Below are 24,549 nucleotides of genomic sequence, written 5' to 3'. Positions count from 1 at the left end.
TCCGCTGCCGACAGAGCGCACACCCCTCTGCCATGCTGTTTCCCGGTGTATGGCAGCGATTGGCTCCCGTAGTGTTGTTTGTCTTATTTTTTCATCGGGGATTGGTCAGATTCACATGCTCGCTTTCTATTGGTCCTGTTTTTTTGTCCTTTCATAACGCGTCTCCCCGCGCATGTGCACTGCCCAAAGCTTTCAGAAACATGATTGCAGCGGAAAGCTGTGGTGAAAACCCTTTTCAAATGACACGGATGTCCAGTTTAAACCGGGACATAAACGAACATGGGACGGATATGGAATAATTTACATTGGACTACATTTAAAAGTGGATTGGAGATCGGCTTATTGAGCACAATTCTACAAAACACCAAACCTGATTAACTCATGCAGCACAAAAACACACACCCAACCAACAGTTGAGTATGGGATACGTTAGACTTTGTGGCATTTGTTATATACAGACACATTTTATAGTCAACACCTTAAAATGCTTTTATTTCAAATTAAACAACACTTCAACAACATAAAGCTCCAAACATTGTGTCCTCTGGTTACGCAGCTCAGCACTATTATTTACATATGTGTTTACTGGCAAAAAGGCTCGTACAGAATTGTTGCACCACGCAAAACAAGTGATGAATAACAGGTAACAGCACAATCTCAGCCACTTTGAGGGCAGGACAGAGGTAAGCTTCTTCGTGGGTGTCGCACTGAGCGTCTGATACTTTCAAGCGATGAAGTCCAGTGGTCTGTTGAATCCACCTTTTCTGTTCATGTACTGCCTAAAGAAAATTAAAAAAAATATGCAAAGAAAACATTACATCACTGTTACCCTCGCAACACTTGCAGATTACATCATCGAGCACCAATGGGAGAGCCGGGATCTCTGCATGGAAACACCTGCTGAGGCGATTGGCTACAGTAATGGTGGATGACGAGAGTGCTCGCTGTGAGGGGCTGAAAAGTTGACGTTTTATTCAGCCACCTGACAACAACCAGGCTGCAGACAATAACTTAGAAAATATCACTATATTCTAAAATAGAGGCTTATGAAATCTGTCCAAACTGTGTATGGGCTGATAAATAATACAGCTACAAACAGCTCTGTACTGTTAAACTGTTTTTTTGGTTGTTGTTTACGCACCTGTATTTTCTCTTCATGGACACATTGATGGCGTATGCATTCACTGATCCATCTGTTTTCTTCCCCTGTTCAAAAAAACAAAAGTGCTATGTCTCACATTTCACATATAAAACAAAACTCACATCACAGCTATAGTTATAAAATTACATTATTTACAAGATTCTGTCTCTGCTCTACTTCTGTTGCACCTTTTGTTTAAAACGTTTAAAAGCTGTAAGAGCCTTACAAAATTGAAAACATACAAAAGGGAACACAACACTACAAATTAGAGCTGAATTAGATAAAACAAAATACAATGCAATGAATGTTTGATTTGCTCATTAGTATTTAAGATTATGATAGTATTTAATAAACATAATAAAACCAAGGAGAATATTCCAAATGTCCAACATGCATTTATAATACTTACTTATGAGTATCCACTTACAAAACCTCTACTTCGATTTGTCTAGGAACAAATGTCTTAGTCCTTAATGGCTAACTCAGTATTACCCTCAGATTCATATAACTGCAGCTGGTTCACCCTGACACCTTTCCAGTAACTGTGAATCAGCAGCAGTGAGGATTTCACGGTGAAAGAGTTGCAAGCAAGTGACTTTATTGATACGTGTTATATCAGCCCAGGAGATCTGGCTTGTTGTCCAGTAGATGCTGTTCTAAATAAGCAATTTTACAATTTAAAATCCCTTCTATATTTCAATAGAGGATGTACAGTCAACAGCCTCCAAAACAAACAGAAGTTGATTAGAAATCCGTGAGTTATCTGTCAGATAAAAAATAATCCTTCACCAAATCTCATTACAAAATTAAGCAAAGGCTGCTGGTTTATCAACTGTAGCTGATGTTCACGCTGTGTTTGTGGAAACTAATATCACAGTGGATGAACTGTTACATTGAACAGACTCACAGAAACATACACATTTGTATCTCAGCTGAAGAATGCAATGAACTTGCACTGCACCTCCTTGTGGCTGCTTAACACAGGACACCTCTGTATTCTCACCTTAGTTGTATCGAAGGAACCAAATCCCATCTGTTTCATCATCTCAATTTCTTCCTCTGTTTTCCCCTCCATGTCCTCCTCTGTTTAAAAAAAAGGCATTGAATTTTTTCTAAAAACATAAATGTTGAAGTTGAAAATGTGCAGAAAGCCAAATTTCAGGCTTAGTTCGTGTGAAAATGGTATGTCATAATAATATTGATTATACCTGAAATCTGAATGGACTTTGCTGCCTTTTCCTTGGCATCTTTGTCTTTTTGTCTCGCAGGAGAGAGGGAGGAGGAGTGATTACGTCGAGAAGGAGACCTGCAGAGGGAACACACAGATGGCTGCAGGACGAGTTATCACAACTACTGAGGGCAGACGTGTCTGCAACTGAAGTGATTCATGTTGTTCGTGGTTTGGTTGAATCATTTCAGGTTGCAGATAAACGTGCTTGTCCACAAATGGTAAAAAGAAACTTAAATATGTAAAACACAATTTGAAAGACTGATTCAGCAGAGAGAATACCTTAAAATTTGTATTAAAGATGGCAAACACTCACTGGTAAAAATTTGGTTTTTAATGACATTTGTAAATAATCAATTGCAATTACTTATGCCATAAACCAAACAGGAAAGCCCACATAAAACAAATAAAACCGATTTGGAACTTGGAAACACTCACCTCGAACGCCTCCTGTGAGGAGACCGTGAACGACTTCTGCGCCTCTCTCTGTCCCGATCTCGAGAACGAGAGCGTTCCCTCTCCCTTCGCCTTCGTTCACGGTCCCGTGACGTTGAGCGGGAACGCCTTCTCTCTGCAGGAAAGTTGAAATAAGATCATAATATAAATGATGCCACAGCTTGTGATTTTAGCTGTAATCATGGCATATTTTCAGCCACAGACTGCAACAATTATTTTTCTACATAAAACGATTTCAAAATATTTTCTTTTTAAGTTTTGAATTAACCATATAACTTAACTACAAATTTCACTGGCAGCACGTGATTCCTATGTTAGTGCGGTATGAACATTTTCCTATATCAGCCATATAATTAAAATGTCTATCACAAGGCAATGGGATTACAGCTAGATGACTGACTGAATCTGGAAAGAACATTTTCTAAAACTAGCAATACATTGTTCAGATGTAATTCTTATTGATGATACATATACAGATTGGCCTCATACACAACTAGTATTAACATGTGGTTTCTGTGATGCGATCACAAGTGGACAGCTATAAGGGCCTGCGTTAACACCTGGCATTCAAATGTGGCCCAGAATGCGTCTCATGGTCAGCTCTCAGATCAGATCACACCTCCCTACTCTATACAATCAAATGTTTCTGTTCATGAAGACCAAGTTATGTTGTATTTTACTTAATCTGAGTACACAGGTTAGTCTGGTGTCACTCTGTGTGTGTGTGTGTCTCTGTGTACGCACTAGCAAGAGAAAGAGAGGTAGAGAGACTAGTCACGCGAGTCTGAATAAATATTGTGCAGCCACTGCTAAAAGAATGTGGACACATGTGGCCCAGACCAGCGCCGAATGTGCTCTGGCTTAATCTGATCTATATCCGATCTGAGTGCGATCACACCGGAACGTTGAGCTGTCCACTTGAGATCAGATCACAAAAACCACATGTTAATAATACGAGGTGTGTACGGGGCCCTTACTGAGGTTTGATCAAGAACGTTGATCTTGAAACGTGGTCCAAAAGGGATTCGAGAATATTCAATCATGTTATATCTGTTATCAATATGGAAAAAAAAGTATAAAATACTGATAGATTTAACCCCAAATTTGAATCTTGAACCTATATCAGACATATTGATATTGGTTTTTGTTTTCTGTTGTGTCCAAAAAAGACATCTTATTTTACAGAATTAACATTGCAGGGAAAAAAAGGATTTACGTTTACATTTCATGTAAAAACACTCATGTTGCATATACTTGGTTGTATTTGTGTTTTTTTTTCATAAATAGTTAATAATATATTAAAATTTAAAATAGCAAGGCAAATATCAGCCCCCAAAATTACATATCGGTCTGGCTCTCCTCAAACCACTGCTAAGAGTCTTTGATGCCAGAATAACCCTGAGGCAAAATTATAATAATTAGTAGATTAGTAGTACAAATAAGGTTTATTGACAATAATGTGTGATGTTACCCTAAATTCTGGCACTAAAAGAGTCTTGGAATAACATTTGCAGGGGCCAAAGAGCTCTTCAAAGTTCCAAAACTAAACAAATACTTAGCTTACACTGCTAATGTGGAGACATACTGGCCTATATATATATATATATATATATATATAGGTTTCCGCTGGTTTAGCAGCTAATTTCCCCAACATCCTCACCTGTATTGTTCACGAGCTGTATAAGGCCTACACTGTATTGATCTATCACATCCCGATGCCATTCACACACCTCAAACACATAGTTGCCACCATTAAAAAACAATATCACGTGTCTGACGCTAGCTGTAGGGACATGTGATTTTAACTAACGTCTTTAGATACCATACAGTTGTCACGTTGATGGTGTAAAGACTGTGTTAAAGAAATTATATTAGTTAATTGACAAATTCTCAGAGACGCATTGGCTTTGTTCCTGTGTAAAAACGTCATCTAGCTCCTGATACGTCGGTGTAACGTTAGCTAGATTAGCTACTTGTAGTTCCTTACCTCGTCTCGGTGGACTGCGGCTCCGGCTCCTGCCCATTTTACAAACAGCTCAAATGTGACCCTTCTTAAAGAGGAGGCACCGAAGACAAACCCGTTTTGTTAGAAATATTTCAACTGTGGTCCGTTTGGATTTTGTTAACGCTAATGGCTTCTTCTCAACGATTGTGTCTTCTGTGTTTGGTAGACGGGTTTCCGGTGACTTTTCTGCGTTACAGCGCCCCTAACGAGCTGGAGGCGATACTTCCACTGTACAGCATCACCAGCCATGGGTCTGGTCTGTATACTATTACTATGTCCTTTGTGTAGTCATTCATTTGTGTCACTGTGAGACCTTTAAGGCAGCTTTAATTTAATCATTATAGCAGAAACAAAAGTGAAGGAAAAACAAGACAATAAAGCATAGAAAGATGAGAACATAAAATACACGTCCAGTTGGTTTCAAATCAAACTTGATCTTTAATGACTGATACATGGTAACCTTGCAACACTCACCTATACATTCTAATATTAAATAAATTAAAACCATGGGCAAACATCACACATCAGCATTTTGATAACAGCTACTGGTTTAGACAGAAAATAATTACTGATAAGAAGTATTTTGCACACATACGTTTAAAAGAAATCCAGGAAAGAAAGTGGAATGTTTAGTACCTTCAGTATCTTCTATAACTGGCTTTCAAACTGCATTGACAAGCAACAGATTCTTTAAGCTTTATCCTTTTTTTGGTAATAGTGGCATTTATAGCTGCTTGTGTTTTGTTGCGAGCCAGTATATTTTCCCCTGCGTTCTTTTGCCATGTTCATCCCTGCTGTAACAAAGTCGATAGGCCGAGCATTTTACACAGACCAGCATTCAGAGGAGCACAATCAGTAGCTATCAGTATATTTCTACATGTAATGCACCTGTGCTCACATAGTATACCTGCAACATCTATCTGATAACTAGAACCAAAGTATGACTAGAAGATAATGAACAAATGCAACATACTAGCATGTCAATATACATGTGTCAAGTGCCTATACATGGATAAGGGGTGCATAATTCATAACTAAACTTCCACCGTGTCTTCCAAAGGTGTGGAGAAGAAAAGAAAAAAATTCTGGGCTGTAAGTGCACAGAACCACAGTCTGATCCCAGAGTGAAAAACAACAAACATGTCTGAATTCACATACAATGAAGTTAAGTCATGGTTCAATAGCACAGCAGGTGAAAATAGGAGTAATACACAGACTCTGTGTGTGTGTGTGTGTGTGTGTGTGTGTGTGTGTGTGTGTGTGTGTGTGTGTGTGTGTGTGTGTGTGTGTGTGTGTGTACTTGTACTTTTATCCTTCTGAGGACCATTTTAAGCATAGACCTTATGTGAGTAAGGACATTTTGGCCAGTCCTCACTTTTTCAGGGTTAGGGTTAGGCATTTAGTCGTGATGGTTAAGGTTAGGGTAAGAGGTAAGGGAACGTATCATGCTGATGAGTGTCCTCACTAAGATAGAAGTACAAAAATGTGTGTGTGTGTGTGTGTGCGTGTGTGTCAAGTAATAGTGTGTCAAAATGTTGCCTTGTATCCAACCTTGGTCAAATAGTCTTGTGAAAGTAATCATCAGTTCTTAACCTGTTTAAGATGAATAACCACATCGATCAAATTAGTAACAGTTTACAGAAAAGCATGTGAGGGTGAGTTTAGTACACTGTGTCTGTGACTGACATCTTAACTGTGTGAACAGATCGGATGTGGTTGACTCCATCTGCTACCCCTATGCCACACGCTAAGAAACATTTCACAGTAGTATTTCACCGAGGTCTGGCGTGTGTAAATGCCTCAGGTCTCTACTTTCTCCTTCTGCTTCTTGCTCTTTTTCAGGAACGACGGTGGCTTGAACTTCTTTTTCTTCTTGGAAGGGGACTTGGAGGGAGAACCCTCAGGGGTGCCGCCTTGTGGTTTGGCCGGTGGAGCAGCGGGGGTGGAGGAGGTGTCATTGGTCGAGAGGGCCTTCATGCCTTTCTCCAGCTCTTCTGTCGTCTGCTTCTCCTCCTCGCCTCCGTTCTGTATGGCTGGAGAGTCGGCCTTCACCTCCTCTGCTCAAAGTATTGTAGAAAGAAATAAGACAAAAGGATTTTTCTGATATCAGAGAGAAAGCATCGAGAGGGGTGGAGCTGCAAAGCCACATGCTTGACATGTTGCTGCAGATGAACATGCTTGCGTAAAGAGAAGTGGGTTGTCATATGGTTTCTGTGTACTTACTAGTGAGACAAGACCAAAGCACCAGAAGTGTGCCCTAAGAATCAGTGTGGAGTAACACAGAAGAGGACAGACAGACACAGAGGGAGAGAGTACAACCGATACAGCAGGTACACAGACAGATGGATTTAGTTATAGAGGGCTGAGATGTGGAAAATGTAAATCAAACAGTAACAGCCACAAAAACAGACTCGTACCAGACATTTTGACTCACAGAGGTGTAACTTATAACATTAGAAATGGCTGGATTCCATTTGCATGAGTCTGTGTTTCAATTCAGGGGCCCCATCCTTCGGAGGTTGCATTTTAGACCAATTGCATCACAGCAGCACGACTAGACTGTCCCATTTCGAAGGCTCCTTCAAATGTTTCCTTTCATTCATGAGAAATGACGGCTCCAACAAGTGGATCATTCACGATAAAGGTGGAACTTGCATGGCTTATTTCAGTTCGGCGTTCAAGGTCTACATGGCCTTCGTGGGCCTGCTAGACCTCGTCCTCCGAAGGATGCAGCCCCCTAAATTGAGAAACAGCTCAGGTGTTGGTCTTCACCTGTGTTATGTTGTATGTCTATCATGAGAAAAATCTGTCACACATACCAACTAATCCTGACACTCCATGTTACTCCAGATCATATCTGACATATATGTCACTAGGACCATCTGAGGTGAGTCACAATTTTTTAAGTAATAACTAAATGTGTTATTTTTGCTTTGTTGCTTATCTTTATCTACAAGGGAAATTTGAACAGTCTGTGTGACTATACAAGACAGTACAGACAGTATTAACTGATGAAGAGGAGTAACAAGGTGGTCAGTGAGTGTGTAAAGCATGAGAGGCAGAAACTCAGGTTGCTGGTCAGACAGCCAGTAAGCGAGGCGAGCAGGGCAGACGGTTATTAGAGCTCTGCCGAGCCTCACCTGAGAGAGGAGGGGGGCTGAGAGGAGGGGGGCTGGGCGGAGGGCCCTTTGTGGGGGAGGTAGCAGGGGAAGACTCCTTGTCATTTGCCACCTCCTCCCCTACTTGAGCAAATACACACACAGACACAGTGAGGGACAGTGAAGGTTCAGCTGTGCACAAAGTTAAATTTGTGAGGCAAAAGAGAAGTGAAGACTTTTTACACACAAGAGTCACAAGTGAAATAGAGGTTGCTTAAAGGAGCTCTGTGTAGGACTTTTACTTCAAACATTAATACAGATTTAACACATTAAATCATTAGGATGAGCAAAAACCCTTTCAGTTCCCTTGCACTGCTTTATGACACAAAATAGAAAGGGGTAAGAGATGGCACAAATTACTATTTATATTAATTTCACATTCTAAAGTATCAGATAATTATAAGAATTGTGGAAATTTGGTTGAAATTGATATATTTGTTTTTGTAGAAGTTACACAAAGCACCTTTAAGGTGGTTAGAAGACAGTACACACTGCTTTACTGGTCAAAGTGAGGGAAGGCATATAAAAACGTTTGTCTTCGCTATATAACCGAAAGTATGTGGACACTCCTGTGAGCCTTGAGATTGACAAAAGCAAGCTTAAAGCCTGTGCACACCTTCAGTCCACCTACACAGGGGTTCCACTCGGGACTAGGTGGGCATGGTGTGACTGACAGCTCCACTCTCCTATTAATTTAATAGCATAGTTTGTAAGGGATGACTAACTGACGTGTCATCATTCTTATCAGTACTAAAGAGTTAGATAAATTCCCACCATAGTTCCACAAATTTCACAGCCTGAACAGATCTAATCAGCCAGGGTCATAAAAACTAAAAGGTAATGTGTGCTCAGAGTGCTCAGATACCTACAGTCTATACCAGGGTTATTATTGTACTGTTTATGCTGATTGATTAATACAGAGTGAGTTAGTCATTTCAGCAGCTGTAAGTTGAGTTGAATTGACTTTACCATCAGTCTCTCCGTCCTGTTTCCTCTGCACTTCCTTGCGGTACTCGTCCAGTACCTGGTCCGTCAGCTGGTTGAAGGGGTTGGGAGGTTCTGGCTCTGGTGGGACTTTGGGTGGGCTGACCGGAGACTAAAAGACAAGCAGCAAAACAAAAGCTTTTAACTTTGCAGTTCAAGAGTGGGAAAAGAGACGAGGCGAGCAGGGAGAATTTGCAGTTTACCGGAGGACTGTTCTCTGTTATGACACTGGCTAGAACTAGAGACTGTGGCCCTGCTGTCTTCATGTCCTGACGGTTCTGCTGTCGGATCTAAGGAGGCAACATTTCATGCAACATTGTGGATTTATATGAAAGAATGCACTAAGCAAAGATAAGATTTGTGTGAGCAGGGGACAGTTACCTTGTTTCGTGTCTCTATCACCTCCTGAGGGTTGGTGAACAGAGGCACAAACAGGTTTGGGTTCTCTATCTTGATGGAGGTACTGCCAGCTTGTGTCACCTCTTCTGCCTTCAACCACTGAGGGAGAGAAGACCAACATTAAAACGAGATCTCATAATCAACCTAAAATAAGAATTAGCCTATGAGTCTATAATTAAGTACATCAGATATGTAGAGGATCACGGTCGTTTAAAGGGGAAAAAAACACTTCTGTGCTTAAAGTATGTTTATGTGAAGCAGATTCATCCTATGGATTATATTTGGCCACCAGATGGCAGGCTCCTCTCTGCAGTGGTCTTCTCGACACAGGCTTTTCCCTGCAATGCAGAGATGAGGAGAGAGAGAGAGGATGGTGGGAGGGACAGAGGAGGAGAGACAACAGAGAGGGAGAGCCAAACTCCTCCCACCGATGTAAGCCAATCAGACTCACATTGTCTTTCTCTCTGGAGGACTCATCACTCTTTTCTCTAAGGTGCCCTGAAATAAAACAAATGCTCCTTCATCTTCACCAACCTCCATTTGAATAGGAGGTTTAGTTTCGATACAGAAATACTCTCAGTAGAATGCACATCACAAATCATCAAATGTGTCTTCCTCCTCTGAGTAGCAGTCATCAGACCTCAGCAAGCTTCCAACCCTTTCTTGCTTCTCTCCCTGCAGCTTGTATTCATCTCATTCCTGGTTTTGACCCCGCCCCCTCCAGCTTCTTCATCTTTTTGTTAATTATATCGACATAAAGTCCATGTATCCCTCGCTATTTAGCTGCTCTCAGACCTGCACTGAACTCCCCACATTATTCTGAATTTATCCTGAGGAGCTGTATGTGATCAAATCAAATGTTCGAGTTCTGTACATTTCCTGGCCAGCCCCCCAGTAAAATGTCCAAGTGAGCCCATGAGACAGGGCAGGAAAATGGCAAAGGGAATAAGTGGTGAGGTTTCCTACATGTGACAGACACAAAGATGAAAAAATAGAAGGATACCAATATCTCAGGATCAAAGGTATTATACATGTAGAAGGCATGTCAACTTGGAAAGACAATGAGATTCGAGAGGTTTTGGTGATAAGGACCAATCAGTGTGCATGTGCTGCAAACAAAAACTTTCCGATGCAGAAATTATACATCATGTCCTGCCTACTGCTTGCTCTACCCAGGGGCCACCTCTCGCCTGAATGTTCCTGTTGTTGTGAAAGTGTCTGACTCAGACAATCTCCTGTTGCGTTATGCATCCTGGTTGTTTTTAAACACTGACCATTTAAATGTGCTTTATAAATAAACTGATTTGATTTGATATGTGAAGGGCAACGGAAGTTCATGTCTAAAAACGGCCTTAGATTGGGAAACACTACACAACTCTAAGGTCACGATGGCCACAATGAACAAAAGTCTACACAATGTTGAGGATGGTGCAATGAATTACTTTTTGGACTCTATTTGGGAAAATCGCAATTATTTTTAACATGTGTGGTCTGCAATTTCATTTTAGACAATTCTTAAACTCCTATAGTGTGGTCTACATAATCAATCACAGTTAATGACTCCAGGGGCCTCACAGTGGTGCGCTGGTGTCCAGGACTAGCTTGCTCTTGGTTGACTTTTTGGTAGGTGTTGGGGGTGTTGAGCCATCGGGTCCTCTCCTGCTGCTGGCGCTGGGTGAAAGGGTTCTGCCTCAGAGCCGGGTGGACTCCATCGTCATCAAACTGGTGATAGGCTGTGGCGGTCGCAGGCACCTCCACATCCCTCCGCATCCGTGATCGCTCCAGCAGGACGGGGAAACGGTACGCGTAGCCGGTACGGTAGCCCTGGGAAAACAGACAGAGGTGTTGAGACACAGTAGAAAACATCATCCATCTCTCTCTCTGATGGACAGAACATAGGCACTACTGGATCACAGTGGTGTACTGTGCTGACATGCATATCCACAGCAAACTCTCAACACAGCATTAAATCAATTTATTATATTTTTCCTCAACAAGCTGTGTATTGCACAATATATCTGTGATCTGCTACTGCTAAAGAAGCAATATTTTCTTACTGAGGTCAGCTTCCACCAGCTTCTGAATACAGTACATTGTAGAACAAATGGCTGTGGTTTGCCCTTTCATTTCACAGAACGACTGCATCAAAGATAAATTAGCTGTTGAGTCACTGCTGATGCAATCTGAACATAATATGATGCCCCTCCTTTACATAAGACGCTTTCCCTCTGCAACCACAAGAAGGCTTTTATGCTTTTATTGTGAAACAGCTACAGGAAATGACTGCAATCGCATGATATACAGTAGGATTGATGGTAGTGTGAGGGAAATGCCTTTTATAAGTATGTGCTGACCAATTTGGTCAAAGTTCTGTATAACACACATGATGTCAATGTATTTAAGTTGTTCTGAAATTAAATATACAGGAACTCATCATAAAGGAGTAATAATAATAACAACAATAAATAAATAAAAACTTGTATTATGTTTCAAAAACATGAAGTATGCAGTCAAAAAAATCAAAGTTCTGAATCTCACACCTTCATTGGTAGACACATTTAAAAAAAAAAAAAAAGAATCACAGAAATAAGTGCATCATTAATTTGAAATGCTAAATGTCAGATGTACACTGGATCAAAGCAGATATTGAAATTGAAGCTTGTGAAATATGTTATGCATTAGATTTTAAATGCACAGCTTTTGAATTTTAAAGTCAGATAGTTTGAAATGCAAAGACATTTACATAGTGCAATAATAATAAACAGAATTGCTGTAGCAGTGTGTGTGATCTTTTGTTAGTGGTTGAGAAACAGTAAAGGAACAGAAGTCATCTGAATCCAGCCATAACATTAAATACCATACAAATACAGGTTAATCATGACCTGATTCATGAAGCAAATACAATCTTTTGGACATGTGACCATAGGAACCTGTATTACCTCTCATGTTTCTGTTGGAAATTATAAAATGAGTGAGCCCTTACTAATGACTAAAACAGGATGTTAAGAAGAAGGTTTCCTACCAGGTTATCCAGAGTTCTCATCAGGGCCTCAAACTCATGCTCCCCAACGCGGCTCTTGTGCAGGGGCCCAAAGGTGGAGCCAGCCCAGCCCACAGTGCCGGCTGAGTTGGGTTTATGGATGGTCCGATCCAGCAAAATCAGGTTATGTTCACCACCTGCACAACACAACGCTGACACCTGAAAAAAAATAAAAAGATTTAGAACAAGTTGCATCTCTTCTCCTTTTTTTATTCAATGATGATGAGTGTACGGTCACATTTCTGCCCTTCTACAGGCCACTGTTGGTCCTGTATAGTTACTGCAGTGTCTGTTTGGCACACAACACCCCTGTAGGGTAAAATACTGCAGTGCAGAGCTGCTGGCTGTCTACAGTGAGAGGGGAACCAAGAGAAGGACAACTGCCCAGGTGTAACACTGAAGCATCTATATTACTCATTCTCCTACTCACACATACACACACCTACGGAAATGCAGTGGCAGCACTTTGTCTCCTGTTTGATAGGTTGTGTGTGTGTGTGTGTGTGTGTGTGTGTGTGTGTGTGTGTGTGTGTGTGTGTGTGTGTGCATGTGTGTGTGTGCATGTGTGTGCTTGCATGTGTGTGCGTGCATGCGTTAGACCTGGATCTGGCAGGCAGCCTGGATGTGGTAGATGGTGTAGAAGGCCTCCTCCATTGATTCCCCAAGAGCCACTATGCCGTGATTCCTTAGCACCAGAACCTGGGACACACAAAACATCAATGTTATTATGAGAATAAATGGTGAGCAGCATAACTGGCCTATATAATTAATCCAGTCTGAGGAAACATCACCTTATGTCTTGTGTCTAGACCTCTAAGTTCTTAAAGCTTAAACATCCCTTGTGGGAGGCACAGGGGCAGTAACTGCTGAATGAATACAAGTATCATATTACTGGTTCTGCTTCCTGTGCTCTGCTCACTTTACAGGTGGGTCCCAAGCTCTTCTGCAGCTCCACTCTGTCCTCCTCCTCCTCCATGACTCCGTTGTAGTCATAGTAGGCCACGTCACCAACCAGCAGAGCCTCGTGGGACAGTGGCAGGAGGCCACACTTCATAGATGAAACCTGAAAATAATTATTTGTCAGTTGTGGCAGCAAAGATCATGAAACAGACTCATATATAGTCTGATTGTTGAGGATACAATCTATTTTACAAGCAAATCCACGCTGGACAAATGTTATCAGACTCAAGCAGAACAAAATTATACTAGAATCGTAAGAGCTATTACACTGTAACAATGTTATGACTTTCTATGTTTAGGGTATAAATGACCAGTGTAATATGGCTTCAGAGCTGTGAACTAGTGGCAGCCTCTCTCTCTTGGTTGCAGCTCGGACTGACTCACCGCTGCTGTGGCCGGTGTGTGGATGTGAAGAAGACAGCGAACATCTGGCCGCGCTGAGTAGATGGCCTGGTGCAGGCTGAACTTCTCTGGGTCCACGCCCAGGTTGGTGCTGCCCTTCTCCACCACCTCGCCCAGGATATTCACCTTTACCTGTGAAAGCACACGACAACTCATTATACATTCTATATTGTGCTTAAGCCAGATAAATGTTAAAACTGCACAGACCCAGTTTTGTGTCATATTTCTTGGATTTCATTTGACTGATTTCAAATTAAAACTACTGGTTGATGAGCAAATTAATGAGGCAGTGGAACCTGTTTTTTTTGCAAATAGATAAACTATTGATGGAACTTCACCAGAGAAAGTTTACCATATGCTCACAGGCTTTTTTTTAAATAAAAAATTTAATAATATGAAATTGTATGATGAACTTCAGGACAATGGTTCCCTCACTTGTCGTTCATTAGGAAAATTCTCTCCTAATCAACGCAACAATGAAACCAGTTAAACTAAGAAAATAAATATTCTAATAATTCTTTACAGTTAAACAGTTAAAAATGTGTGTAGTGACGATTTGATTATTTGATACTCCGATACTCTGTCAAGTAAATTATCAAGAGAAATGGCAAATATTCTCTGTTGTGATGTTTTCCTGATGTTGTCTTTGCAATATATTGTAAAGAAGATATAGATTAAGACTCAATCAACCATTTAAATGAAAAAAAATTATAGATTACCAAAGATGCAAGAAAACATAATACTAAAATATAATTCAATTTACTTAGCAATTTATATAGCAAATATAGAATTTTTTTAATCTAACTGGACAATTGCAGTATTTCTAATTAATAATATAATGAAACACGATTATACTATATGTGCATTATATCTATACCGTTGAAGGGCTGAATTCCGTTTTCACATGTGTGTAACCTTAATCCTGACGATGGTCACTCACCAGACTGGATCCAGTCACCTCACTGTACGCCAAGCCGTCTGGAAGCACCAGGAAGTGTTCCTGTTCTTTACTGACACGGAGCTGCCGAGGAGGAAAACAACACAGGTAAAGACCGAAGATGGTGACACTGCAAAACATAATGCTACTGTGGGAAATCCATTCTGATATGTTTCCATTTGTAAAGCAAAAAAACCCAGATTTCTATCATCTGCTCTCAGATGACATCTTCCTAAGCATGCTGGTGCTGCCCTTTATTCAGTATCTACTTTTCATATGTTCTGAGTTAGATCTTTCTGATCATATCATATACAAAATAAATAATCTGTTTAGTAAATATGTGTTGAGGTAAAACAACATAATGTTTGAATTGTGATGTGAGAAGAAAGTAACACTAACAGTGAGACAGGTGTGGCTGATCTGGGCCCAGCCGTAGAGGTCGAACAGGCGATGGGTGCTGGCCAGCTTGCAGCGCATCAGCCTCTCCCCCTTCACCATGCTGCCCGGCTCCCAGCCATGCAGGTCGTTGATGGCTGTCACCATCATCATGTCTGTGTGGTGAGAGACGGATAGAAAACCAGACAGAGACAGAGAGAGAGTGGAGTGAGGATGATGGTCTGCAGACAACAATGGCAGGTAGGAGAGTGGTTGATTGATTCTTTTGAATGTGCACATTTCAACATACATGAATAATGTAAATCTATTCTGCCATTGTTTTTCTTGCTGCTTTGAGTTGACATGTTTTACAATCACTGTTGATTTGATGTGTGAAGTGTTCGAGCCCAACTGATTTTTAGGGGCATTAACATAAACACTGATACTGACATGTCTGTGAAAGCCTCATATCAGCCGATTTTTATTGGCCAACCGACAAATCGTTTTTTAGTGCATGTATAAGTAAGTATTTATGAGTATCCATGACAAGGAACCTTTACCCCTTCAATAAGTCATCCATGCTCAGGATACCTCCCTGAATAGACAGGGCAACTTACATCTTTACCATTATTATTAGTGCATGGTTTTAAGTGACATTATAAAATCCCCTGAACTTCAACCTGAGCTCAGGTCCAACTGTCTTCAGCAAACCCCTGTGTAGATCTGAAACAACCATAGACCAACTGCACAAATACATTTCCTGTTTTTCCTTTAATTCTTCAAGTGTGGAACTAATTAATAATGACACTGAAATAGGGTAGAAACACTCGCCAGGGACCGAAACACCACCAGTGTCTGCCCTGACTGTGGGCCGATCAATCGCACATCAGTCCAACTGTATTTTTATTGCAGCTTCCACTGTTGTTGTTGAGTCAATGATTGTGCTGCTTTTGAGTGACGTTTTATGAAGAATGTTGAAAAAAACAATGGTTTAAATTTACATGTATTTACAATAGTGCAGCTGATTTCAGATCTAATAGGTTTCATTCTTATATTTAAACTTGCCCCTGTGCACTGCCTGCCCCAGGGGGATTCACTACCTCTCCTAAAAATGTTTCTAACCTTTGGTAAATACAACCAGGTCCTGATAAATAAATGAAACACAACAATTAGTTAAACCTGTGTCAGGCAAGAATAAAACACCACTGACCAACCAAACAAATTCAGTGACTGAAGATGAAAGCTTTTATACTATTGTCAGTAGATATAACATTAATATACCAAGACTAACAGCAGATAACCAAATTATGGACAATCCAGTGTTAACAATTAGAGGACGAGACCAGAAGTATCTGCAAGCACCAAACGCACAATAAATATGTCAATAAAACAATCCACAATAGCTGTGGAAAACAGCCACTGGGCGAACATATGGGTATTCAGACAAACAGTCAGTGTTACAATACAACACTTATGGACCCGCTGGAAAAAATAATGGAAACCCAGGGCTAATAATGGCATTTTTAAACTACTGAGAGAGTATGAATAGGAAACTCCATCTTTCTCACATCGATGTCTTGATGAGAGTTATTGATTGGGGCTGAAGACTACAAGTATAAAAACACATAATCAAAATGTAATTATTGCATCTACTTAGAAACAGAATCTTTTATGAAACTTTTGATAATAGAGTTGCTTTATGGGTAATGAAAACACCAGGGTTGACATGCTAGAAGAAAAGGGGACAATATGACTGGCTCTACGGCATAATTTTTGATCTTCTTGTAGTGAAGTGCAGGGATAAATTGAGTTTAATCAAAGGTTTCACATACTGGAGGGGGAGACTGGCAGAGCAGCTGGAGAGCCATGTGAGGCCATGAAATCAGCGAGCTGTCTCAGTGCCCATAGGTTGGATGAGCTGCCACCCTTCTTCATCTGTTCCTGGATCAGCACATCCAACTCCTCCCTGAACGACTTCACCCACAAACACACAGACATTAATGTGTTAACATACAGGCATGTGTACATACATCAGACAACACAAATAATTTCAGTTTCATAATAAAATTCAATCAAAGCTTCTCTACGTATATTTGGAAAAGCCTCGATCGTCTCATTTTCTACGAACAAAACTCACGTCATTAGAATAATTTGAAAGATGCTATAATCATGAAAATTCACAGGGCTTTGAACACATGCACTGATTCATAAACACTCCTACACTACAGAGGTGAGGGTGAGTAAACATATTTAATGAGTCAGCCCCTCTCCATAGGGCCTTTCACTTCATGGTCTCCACAGCTTCAGAATCAGGCATTCAGAATAGAGTCCAGCACTGACTGCAGCCCGGGCTTGTCAAGTAGAATTTGAGAACAGATTTACTCTGATGGGAGATAATCACATCTCGAGAGGAGGAGGGGGAGGAGACAGAGACAGAAAAGTGTTAAAGAAATAGACAGTAAATCAGCGATCGCACCGGACTCTGCAGGAGGCTGGAGATGCGTTTCTTATGCTGGGGTCCTGAGCCTGGTGTGGAATGCTGAGGTGACTGGAGACTCTCTGGGACCCCATCGCTGGGGCTGCGCTGCACCGGGGTGCCCTTGGGGGTGGGTGACTTGCTCATCTTCTACTGTTATGCAGACGGTGTGTTACAACCAGGTGTGGGCGGGGAGAACTGTGAAGAAAGTGTGAAAAATGATAGACTTAAAACAGCACTTAATTAGAGCAGTGTTAACAAACTGCAGTGACAAACAAAATTGTCTGATAAACTACAGCTAACATTAAGGAAAATAGCTCTTTTCACTTTCTTTCCAGGAGTTAGATGAGAAGATCAATACCACTCTCATATCTGTCCATTAAATATGAAGCTACAGCCAGGAAGTGGTTTGCTTAGCTCAGCAGAAAGATTAGAAACAAGGAGAAACATTGTGTCCAGAGGTAACAAACTCCCCCGAGCAGAACACTATATCCCTCCATTTGTCATTTGTTTCATTTGTAAAAAAGAAAAAATGCACTTTTCCATTTCCAGGATCAGTAACTTCCTCCACTTGTTACCTGTCTAATGGTTTCTGTTTTTTCCCCCCGTTTTGGACAGAACTGCTGACAGTACCTTCATATGTGTCATATATAGATTTCATACATAGTTTCTAAAAGATGGACATCATGACCACTCCCCAAACGTTAAGCCAAATCATCTTGATCTCCGCTTAGTGGCTAACTGCAGTACAGGTCATAAGCCCCGCCTCCTCCATGCCAGTAGATGGGACATGGGTCAAACTAAACAATCAAAATGCAAGTCAGATAAATCTTTCTTAAACATGGTTTCTCTGTATGTGATTTTAGGTAGTTGTAGTTATGTATGTCCAATTGTTGAATGTTCCAGCATCAGACCAGCACAGATCATTGAACATCCACATTTGTTGAAACCTGCTTTCAACTAATCTGGTGTTTTTATTAAAGAAACAAGGCACGACTATAGGTATGCTTTCAAAACTCTTTACTCTTTATGACACGCTTCACAGCAGCATGTGACAACAGTGGTTCCACTTCACCAGATAACCTCTCTAGAACAAGTATGGCAGGCAGGTGAACTGAAGCCGGCATTTGAATACAAGTTTGGATTCTTAATCTTCCAAGTCACCCATATGCAATTCAATTCAGTGTATACTTGACAAGATACTGATGAGTCGATTTCAAACCCTGCGAGTCTAAAACAGAGTAAAATCAGCTTGAGAAGAGTCTGGAAATCAACTCAAAAGGACATCCCAACATTATAAGACACATAAATTACACAATCTGATTTATTATAATAACATAACGAATGAGAATAAAGGTGCTCCAGTTCAACAACAAAACAACAACGAAATCTACTTATGATGCTAAAGACAGAAAATAATGGGTTTAAAATAAGATCACAAAAAACGAATCTATGACATTAAGTTTGAAGAAGTTGTAAGTGCATGTGCAAGCGAGAGACGAGAAGTAAGAAGGAGAACATTTCCCTGGATGAGGAAGTCATCACCCCAGAGGAAGTCAGTTCAATCAATATGCTCACTTATGTAAAATTCAATCCCAAGCCAAGCCTTTTGTATCATGCATCAACATGTAAACTGAGTTTCCTGTTGGCTAGTACAAAAATAAACAGTATATTAGACAACACATTATTCCTCGATTCCCTTGCATTTTCAAATGGCAGCATTGAAATGAAAAACCATACCCTCACATTAAGGATGCTGGATCCCTCAGGGCACTGGCCGCTGGAAAAGCAAAGCTACAGACGATGCAGCATTAGCAGTAAAAGCTCACATGCACACAGCAGCATCAGAACCACTAACAGGAAGTTAGCTGGTGATACGAGTCGGTAATTGGAGAAAGAGAAAAGAGTTACGGTAAGGATCTTCAGAAGAGAGCAGGCCACTCCCCAAATGAAGCAGCACACACACGCACACGCACACACACAAACACACAAACACACGATGCTGCAGGGAGCAGATTAGGTCCCAAACACACCACACCCTCCCTTCTGTGCCACATCTGACTAACTGACTCAATAACTTACTTACTTGCATCACTGTTAACATATCGAGTTGTGGATCCCTGATCACATGCGTTCTAAATCCCATCCTCAAATCTCAGTATGTTTTTCTTCAGATGCTCACCACAAACACACAGGATCCATGAGCTATTAATTAATTAATTAATTAATTAAGTAAACGTCAGCCTTCCTGGACTCAGAAGCACTGAAACATTAAATCAATTATCCCAAAACATCAGTGATGCTCTAAAGGATTAACTGAGCTCGGCAAATAAACACTCTCATACACCATGAGCATGAAGTTGTTAGCAAGCCTGCATTACTTACTTTAAAATGGATGATGTTTCTTTGAATTGTTTGAGTGTATAACATGTATTCCTTTGTAATTGTTCTTCAAATGCATTCAGAATAGGATTCAGGATGTATGTAAACACATTTTAGGCAGCAGTGAGTCTCTTTCTCCCTCTCACAATGGAGGCTCTCTCTCTCTCTCTCTCTCTCTCTCTCTCTCTCGCTCTCTCTCTCTCTCTCTCTCTCGGGGTGGAGGGAGCGCAGCTGCTGACAGGCAGCAGACAGAAAGCCTCTCTCTCCAGGGAGGCTCCTAATGACTGAGGGGAGACATGGAGATCTGGCTGTTGGCCCTCCATCGCTGCTCCCTCTTAGCCTTGGTCACACTGGGATGGCTGACCAATGCTCATTTTCTGACATTCTTACCACTGAATTACTTTGGAAATCCACAGTAAAATTAGAATTACTTTGATACTTTAAAAAGCTTCATATAAAGCTATCTGTAATCATGACTCATTCACCTGGACACATGAGGGAATGTAGGAAATGTATTACTGCCATGGTTGAATCTTGAATGTTAAATATACATCAACTAAGTCACCAACTTTCAAAGCACTTAGTAATTGCACAGAACCCTTTCAGACACCTTGAGTTTTGTGATTCAACTAAATGCATATAATTGCCACTTTTGCTCATTATCTATACTTGATTATCCAAACTGACACAGTGAAAAGAGATTGGATAGCAATCCCAGCTTCAAGTCTTCCAGGCAAAGTCTTTACATTTATACACCTGGATGTGAGCAGTTTATTTAATTTTCCTGACAGAACGCCGGGCACTGTCAGACTGGAATGAATCTGACTGATCATCTTTCTCTCATAGTCCTTCAAATATCTGGCAAACTTACCAGCCCAGTCATTTGCCCGTTAGTCAAAGTGGCCTCAGCCTCGCCACTTTACCATAAACGACTGATTAATAGACTTTAGAGTTTAGATTGATGGACAAAGAAAAAAGCAATTACGTCCATTTCAAATTAAACCTACAACCCAATTAAGTGTGGAGAAAGTGAAGTGGGTCAGATTATTTCCTGAAGCCCGTGCATGTTTGTATTGACTGCTGTAAATCTACCCACTTGGAGGAGTTTGAAGAGGACTGTGTCGGACATCTGGCAGCAGAGACGCAGATACACTTGTAATTACCTAAGTAACTCCGGATTGATTTTCCTTGGCTTTGCTTTCAGTAGGTTTAAGTCATAATGGCCGGTCAGCGGATCCTGACCAGTTTTGGGACTAGTTTTTTTAACCAATCAGCACCTTTACTCACAGTGCTTCAAAATAAGATCATGCAAACATTTGTGAGTAAAATCAATTTGTAAATGATATACACACTTTTCCAGATCTTTAATTGTGTTGTTTGATTGTATGAGCTGAAGGTAGCATGCTTTTCATTTATTTAATCACTGTAACTCATTGTGTTTCAGTTCATTTTATGGTAAAATACTCAATACTTAAACTTGAGTATAGTTAGCGTGAAGACAATTCAGTTCACAATGATCGGTTATTCCACCATTATTACTTCTGACTCAGTATAACTGAAACTCAACATCATTTACTGTAACACACAGCTCGCCAGCTAATGTACCTGACCAGCGGTGACGAATGCTTGCAGCCCATCAGATGTCTTTTGTGTTTGTCCTTTTTCTAATTGTCTGACGACTGCTGTGTAGCATGTGATGAATTCCCGAAAGGACAAATCAATCAATCAATCAATCTATCTGCCCAATACAACTCAACACAACAAAAATACACACTAATCTTCATACTGAAGGTATTATGGCCTCTTTATACCATAACATACAGGGCAACTTTGTTCTATTCAAGCCCCATATAAACTCACACATCAACTGTAAACAAAGATTGATACAGTACGCTGCGGAAACGCAACACACATAAGATGATCATGCATTAATCCATGTTTAAAGAAGTGTAATAAACTGCAGCAGGACATTTTCTGGAAGCTCAGAAAACCACACTGAATGAATACAGAAAAAGAAGCATACAATGGAGTTTTAGTGATGAGTCACTTGTAGTCAAGGGATTTTTAAAGTCAATGTCATTTCATTAACTACAGTACAAGATTGGATTATCATCCATAATGTAACACAAAGTGCAAAAATGCTACTTTTAAATCCAGATTGAAAAGCCATTTATGTATATGTTTTTATCATTTTTATTTATTTCACATACTACTGCCCATCTTTTATGCAGCTCTTTTTAATCTCATTTTGCTGAAAATTGTTTTAAACTGTGTGATTTCTGCTTTTCAAGGAATTTCTTCTAATTTTGTCTCAGTTGTTTTCATTGTCCTATAGCACAGCACCTTGACTCTACCTCTGTGTATAAAATATATAAATAAAACTGTCTTGCCTTCTATTAACACAGACTTTACCATCCGCAACTTCTTCATTACTGTGGCTGAGATCATTCCAGGTTCAATGTCTGACATTGTGCTCTCAGAGATTAAAAATAAATAAATAAAAACTCTCCATACGCCACTCCTGTGTCACGTGGAGGAGGAGGAGAAGCGCTCTATTGATCAGATACAGTCATGAGAGCAGCACACAACGCAGCATTTACAGGCTCATATTTCAACATGAATGCACAATATCGTTTTATGGGTTTGTTTTTCAGCATCCTCCGTCCCCTCACCGGATAGAGGCCCGCACTAAGCATGGCTGCCTAGCAACACTCACACGAGCTGCAGCATCAGCACCATGATCCGCTAATGGCCACCCGCAAAATGCAGAGGCCAGCGGGGACGGCGCCGCACGACGCGCATTCACAACCGTCACGTTTCCAAATCAATCTAAACGGCTCATAATATGATCACAAACTGACTGGAGTCCCCGCACGACAACAAACAGCCAGCAGTGGCACGATAATGGGCGAGATTAGTCCGTGCACGGAGGAAGCACCGTGGAGCCACTGCCACAGCACGAGCCGCCGCTGAGGACACAAGCTGCACAGATGAGATCCCGCACGCATCAGGCCTCCATCTGCACAACACCGCTACATGCTCCAGGCTTTATGGACTAAATCCTGTGCACGAGCTAAACGTGTAATCTTATTTTGACATGTACATGCATGTTTTGAGGTGTGTGTGTGTGGGGCTGCACCGTGAGACCGACAACAACACGCTAAACAGCAGTAAGCAAAGCATCGTGTCACACTGGGCCATCGTCAGTGAAATGCGCAGACACCGCTCATGCACGCGTCAGGGAGGACCCCGCACTACGCCCAGTCATCTAACCGAGGCTACCTTGTTCGAAACGGCCGAACAGAGACGAGCAGACACGGTACTCACCTCAGAGCATCCTCCGGAGCGCGTCCTGTGTGGGGGTGCGGCACACCCACAGCCCGCAGCCGTCCTCAGCACCAGCAGATGTGGTTAATCACCAGCGTGACAGATTTGGGCTTCGGCTCCTTTGTCAGACTATTTCAGGGCCTCAGCTGATTCCAAGTCAACGGAGCCTGATGCTGTTCATCATCGCTCTCTGCGGCTGGACCAGCCCACTGCCACGCCTGTCCCCAGTCTGACACCCCGAGGGTTCCCACTCACACAGCCACAGTGGGCACCAGTGTTAGCGATGGTGTTGTGTTTGTAAAACCTCCGTGGAGCTGTGGAGGGTTTCTATGTGCTGTGTCCTCAAACGTTGATTAGTTGGGTATAGGCCCAACACGGAGCAAAACAATCTGAGTCAAAAAGGCGCCACCATCTGTTGTAATGAGAAAGAGCCCGAACACAGGAGCAGGGATGTGCCCAGACATTTAGAAGGGTCGCTCTAACCTGACAAAAAGGGCACCCCCCACCCCCTGCAAGTGTAAGTTAAAGGGGACATAGCATGCCCATTTTACCACAAGTTGATATGGTTCCTTGGGGTCTTAATGAAATGTCTGTAACATACTTTGGTCAAAATACCACAAGGATCATATAAAACAGCACCCTTTTTACCCTGTATAAAACAGCCCTCCACAGAGTGACCTGTTTTGAGTGCCTGTTCCTTTAAATGCTAATGAGCCAGCTCCCCCCTCCCCCCTCTCCCCCCATGATTTTAAACGATATAAATTATCAAATATGCATCCCATACTTTGTATTCCCCTTCTGTTGTCCTGGAGTTTTAATTTTCCCAATCACATAATTAAATGTCCCCCTCTGCCCATCCACTACAAGCACACAAGCAGACAGACAGAGAGAGAAAGAGAGGTGGGGGGGGGGGGGGCTATGAAGACCATCATTTACCCCCGAACCCCGACATTCAACGGGTACAACAACAAGCGGAGAAAGCAGAATCGCGGGCTGACCTTATATATACAGTCTATGGGGCTGACCAGCGCGGAGAAATGCACGTCCCGTGTGACCAGCCAGGCGGCTGCGCGCTTGAGAACGGCGCTGCGCTGCCTCGCAGCGGCGCTTCCGCGTCCGGTGTTAACCCGGCGTAACTACTGTACCCCGGCGTACAGTAGAGGTGAACACTGCGGAAGTCTTCCACACAGCTGGCAGTGTGGAAGACCGCTGCGAGGCAGCGCAGCGCTGTTCTCAAGCGCGCAGCCGCCTGGCTGTTCACACGGGACTCGCATTTCTC

The 24,549-nt window shown here is 41.6% G+C and overlaps 2 protein-coding genes across 7 annotated transcripts; both read right to left on the bottom strand.

Annotated features, from left to right (window-relative positions):
- Nucleotides 1-463: 463 nt before the first annotated feature.
- Nucleotides 464-5,018, bottom strand: snrnp27 (small nuclear ribonucleoprotein 27 (U4/U6.U5)). 2 transcript variants are annotated; one of them, XM_034594876.1, is made up of 6 exons: nucleotides 4,813-5,018; nucleotides 2,808-2,940; nucleotides 2,350-2,447; nucleotides 2,145-2,224; nucleotides 1,142-1,206; nucleotides 464-779 (listed from the first exon to the last, which is right to left on the bottom strand). In XM_034594876.1, exons 1-6 carry the CDS (start codon nucleotides 4,847-4,849, stop codon nucleotides 725-727), a joined length of 468 nt encoding a protein of 155 aa, XP_034450767.1. In that variant the 5' UTR covers nucleotides 4,850-5,018; the 3' UTR covers nucleotides 464-724. The 2 variants fall into 2 exon arrangements, with proteins under 2 accessions (XP_034450767.1, XP_034450765.1); XM_034594874.1 differs by having other exon boundaries at nucleotides 2,808-2,943; nucleotides 4,813-5,016.
- Nucleotides 5,019-6,551: 1,533 nt separating this feature from the next.
- add2 (adducin 2 (beta)) lies at nucleotides 6,552-23,719 on the bottom strand. 5 transcript variants are annotated; one of them, XM_034594868.1, is made up of 15 exons: nucleotides 23,271-23,719; nucleotides 17,562-17,759; nucleotides 16,918-17,059; nucleotides 15,110-15,261; nucleotides 14,714-14,794; nucleotides 13,756-13,905; nucleotides 13,331-13,474; nucleotides 13,012-13,110; nucleotides 12,394-12,570; nucleotides 10,947-11,195; nucleotides 9,354-9,470; nucleotides 9,176-9,262; nucleotides 8,958-9,084; nucleotides 7,971-8,069; nucleotides 6,552-6,887 (listed from the first exon to the last, which is right to left on the bottom strand). In XM_034594868.1, the coding sequence occupies exons 2-15, from the start codon at nucleotides 17,706-17,708 to the stop codon at nucleotides 6,631-6,633; spliced, it is 2,028 nt and encodes a 675-aa protein (XP_034450759.1). In that variant the 5' UTR covers nucleotides 17,709-17,759; nucleotides 23,271-23,719; the 3' UTR covers nucleotides 6,552-6,630. The 5 variants fall into 5 exon arrangements, with proteins under 5 accessions (XP_034450759.1, XP_034450762.1, XP_034450760.1 ...); XM_034594871.1 differs by having other exon boundaries at nucleotides 6,552-6,890; nucleotides 7,989-8,069; nucleotides 23,271-23,668; XM_034594869.1 differs by lacking the exon at nucleotides 23,271-23,719 and adding an exon at nucleotides 19,302-19,464.
- Nucleotides 23,720-24,549: the final 830 nt, after the last annotated feature.

This window comes from Hippoglossus hippoglossus, chromosome 9 (assembly GCF_009819705.1).
Source record: "Hippoglossus hippoglossus isolate fHipHip1 chromosome 9, fHipHip1.pri, whole genome shotgun sequence".
Lineage (NCBI taxonomy): Eukaryota > Metazoa > Chordata > Actinopteri > Pleuronectiformes > Pleuronectidae > Hippoglossus > Hippoglossus hippoglossus.
Note: the sequence above shows the minus strand (reverse complement) of the source record. Positions and strands in the feature narration are given on the sequence as shown.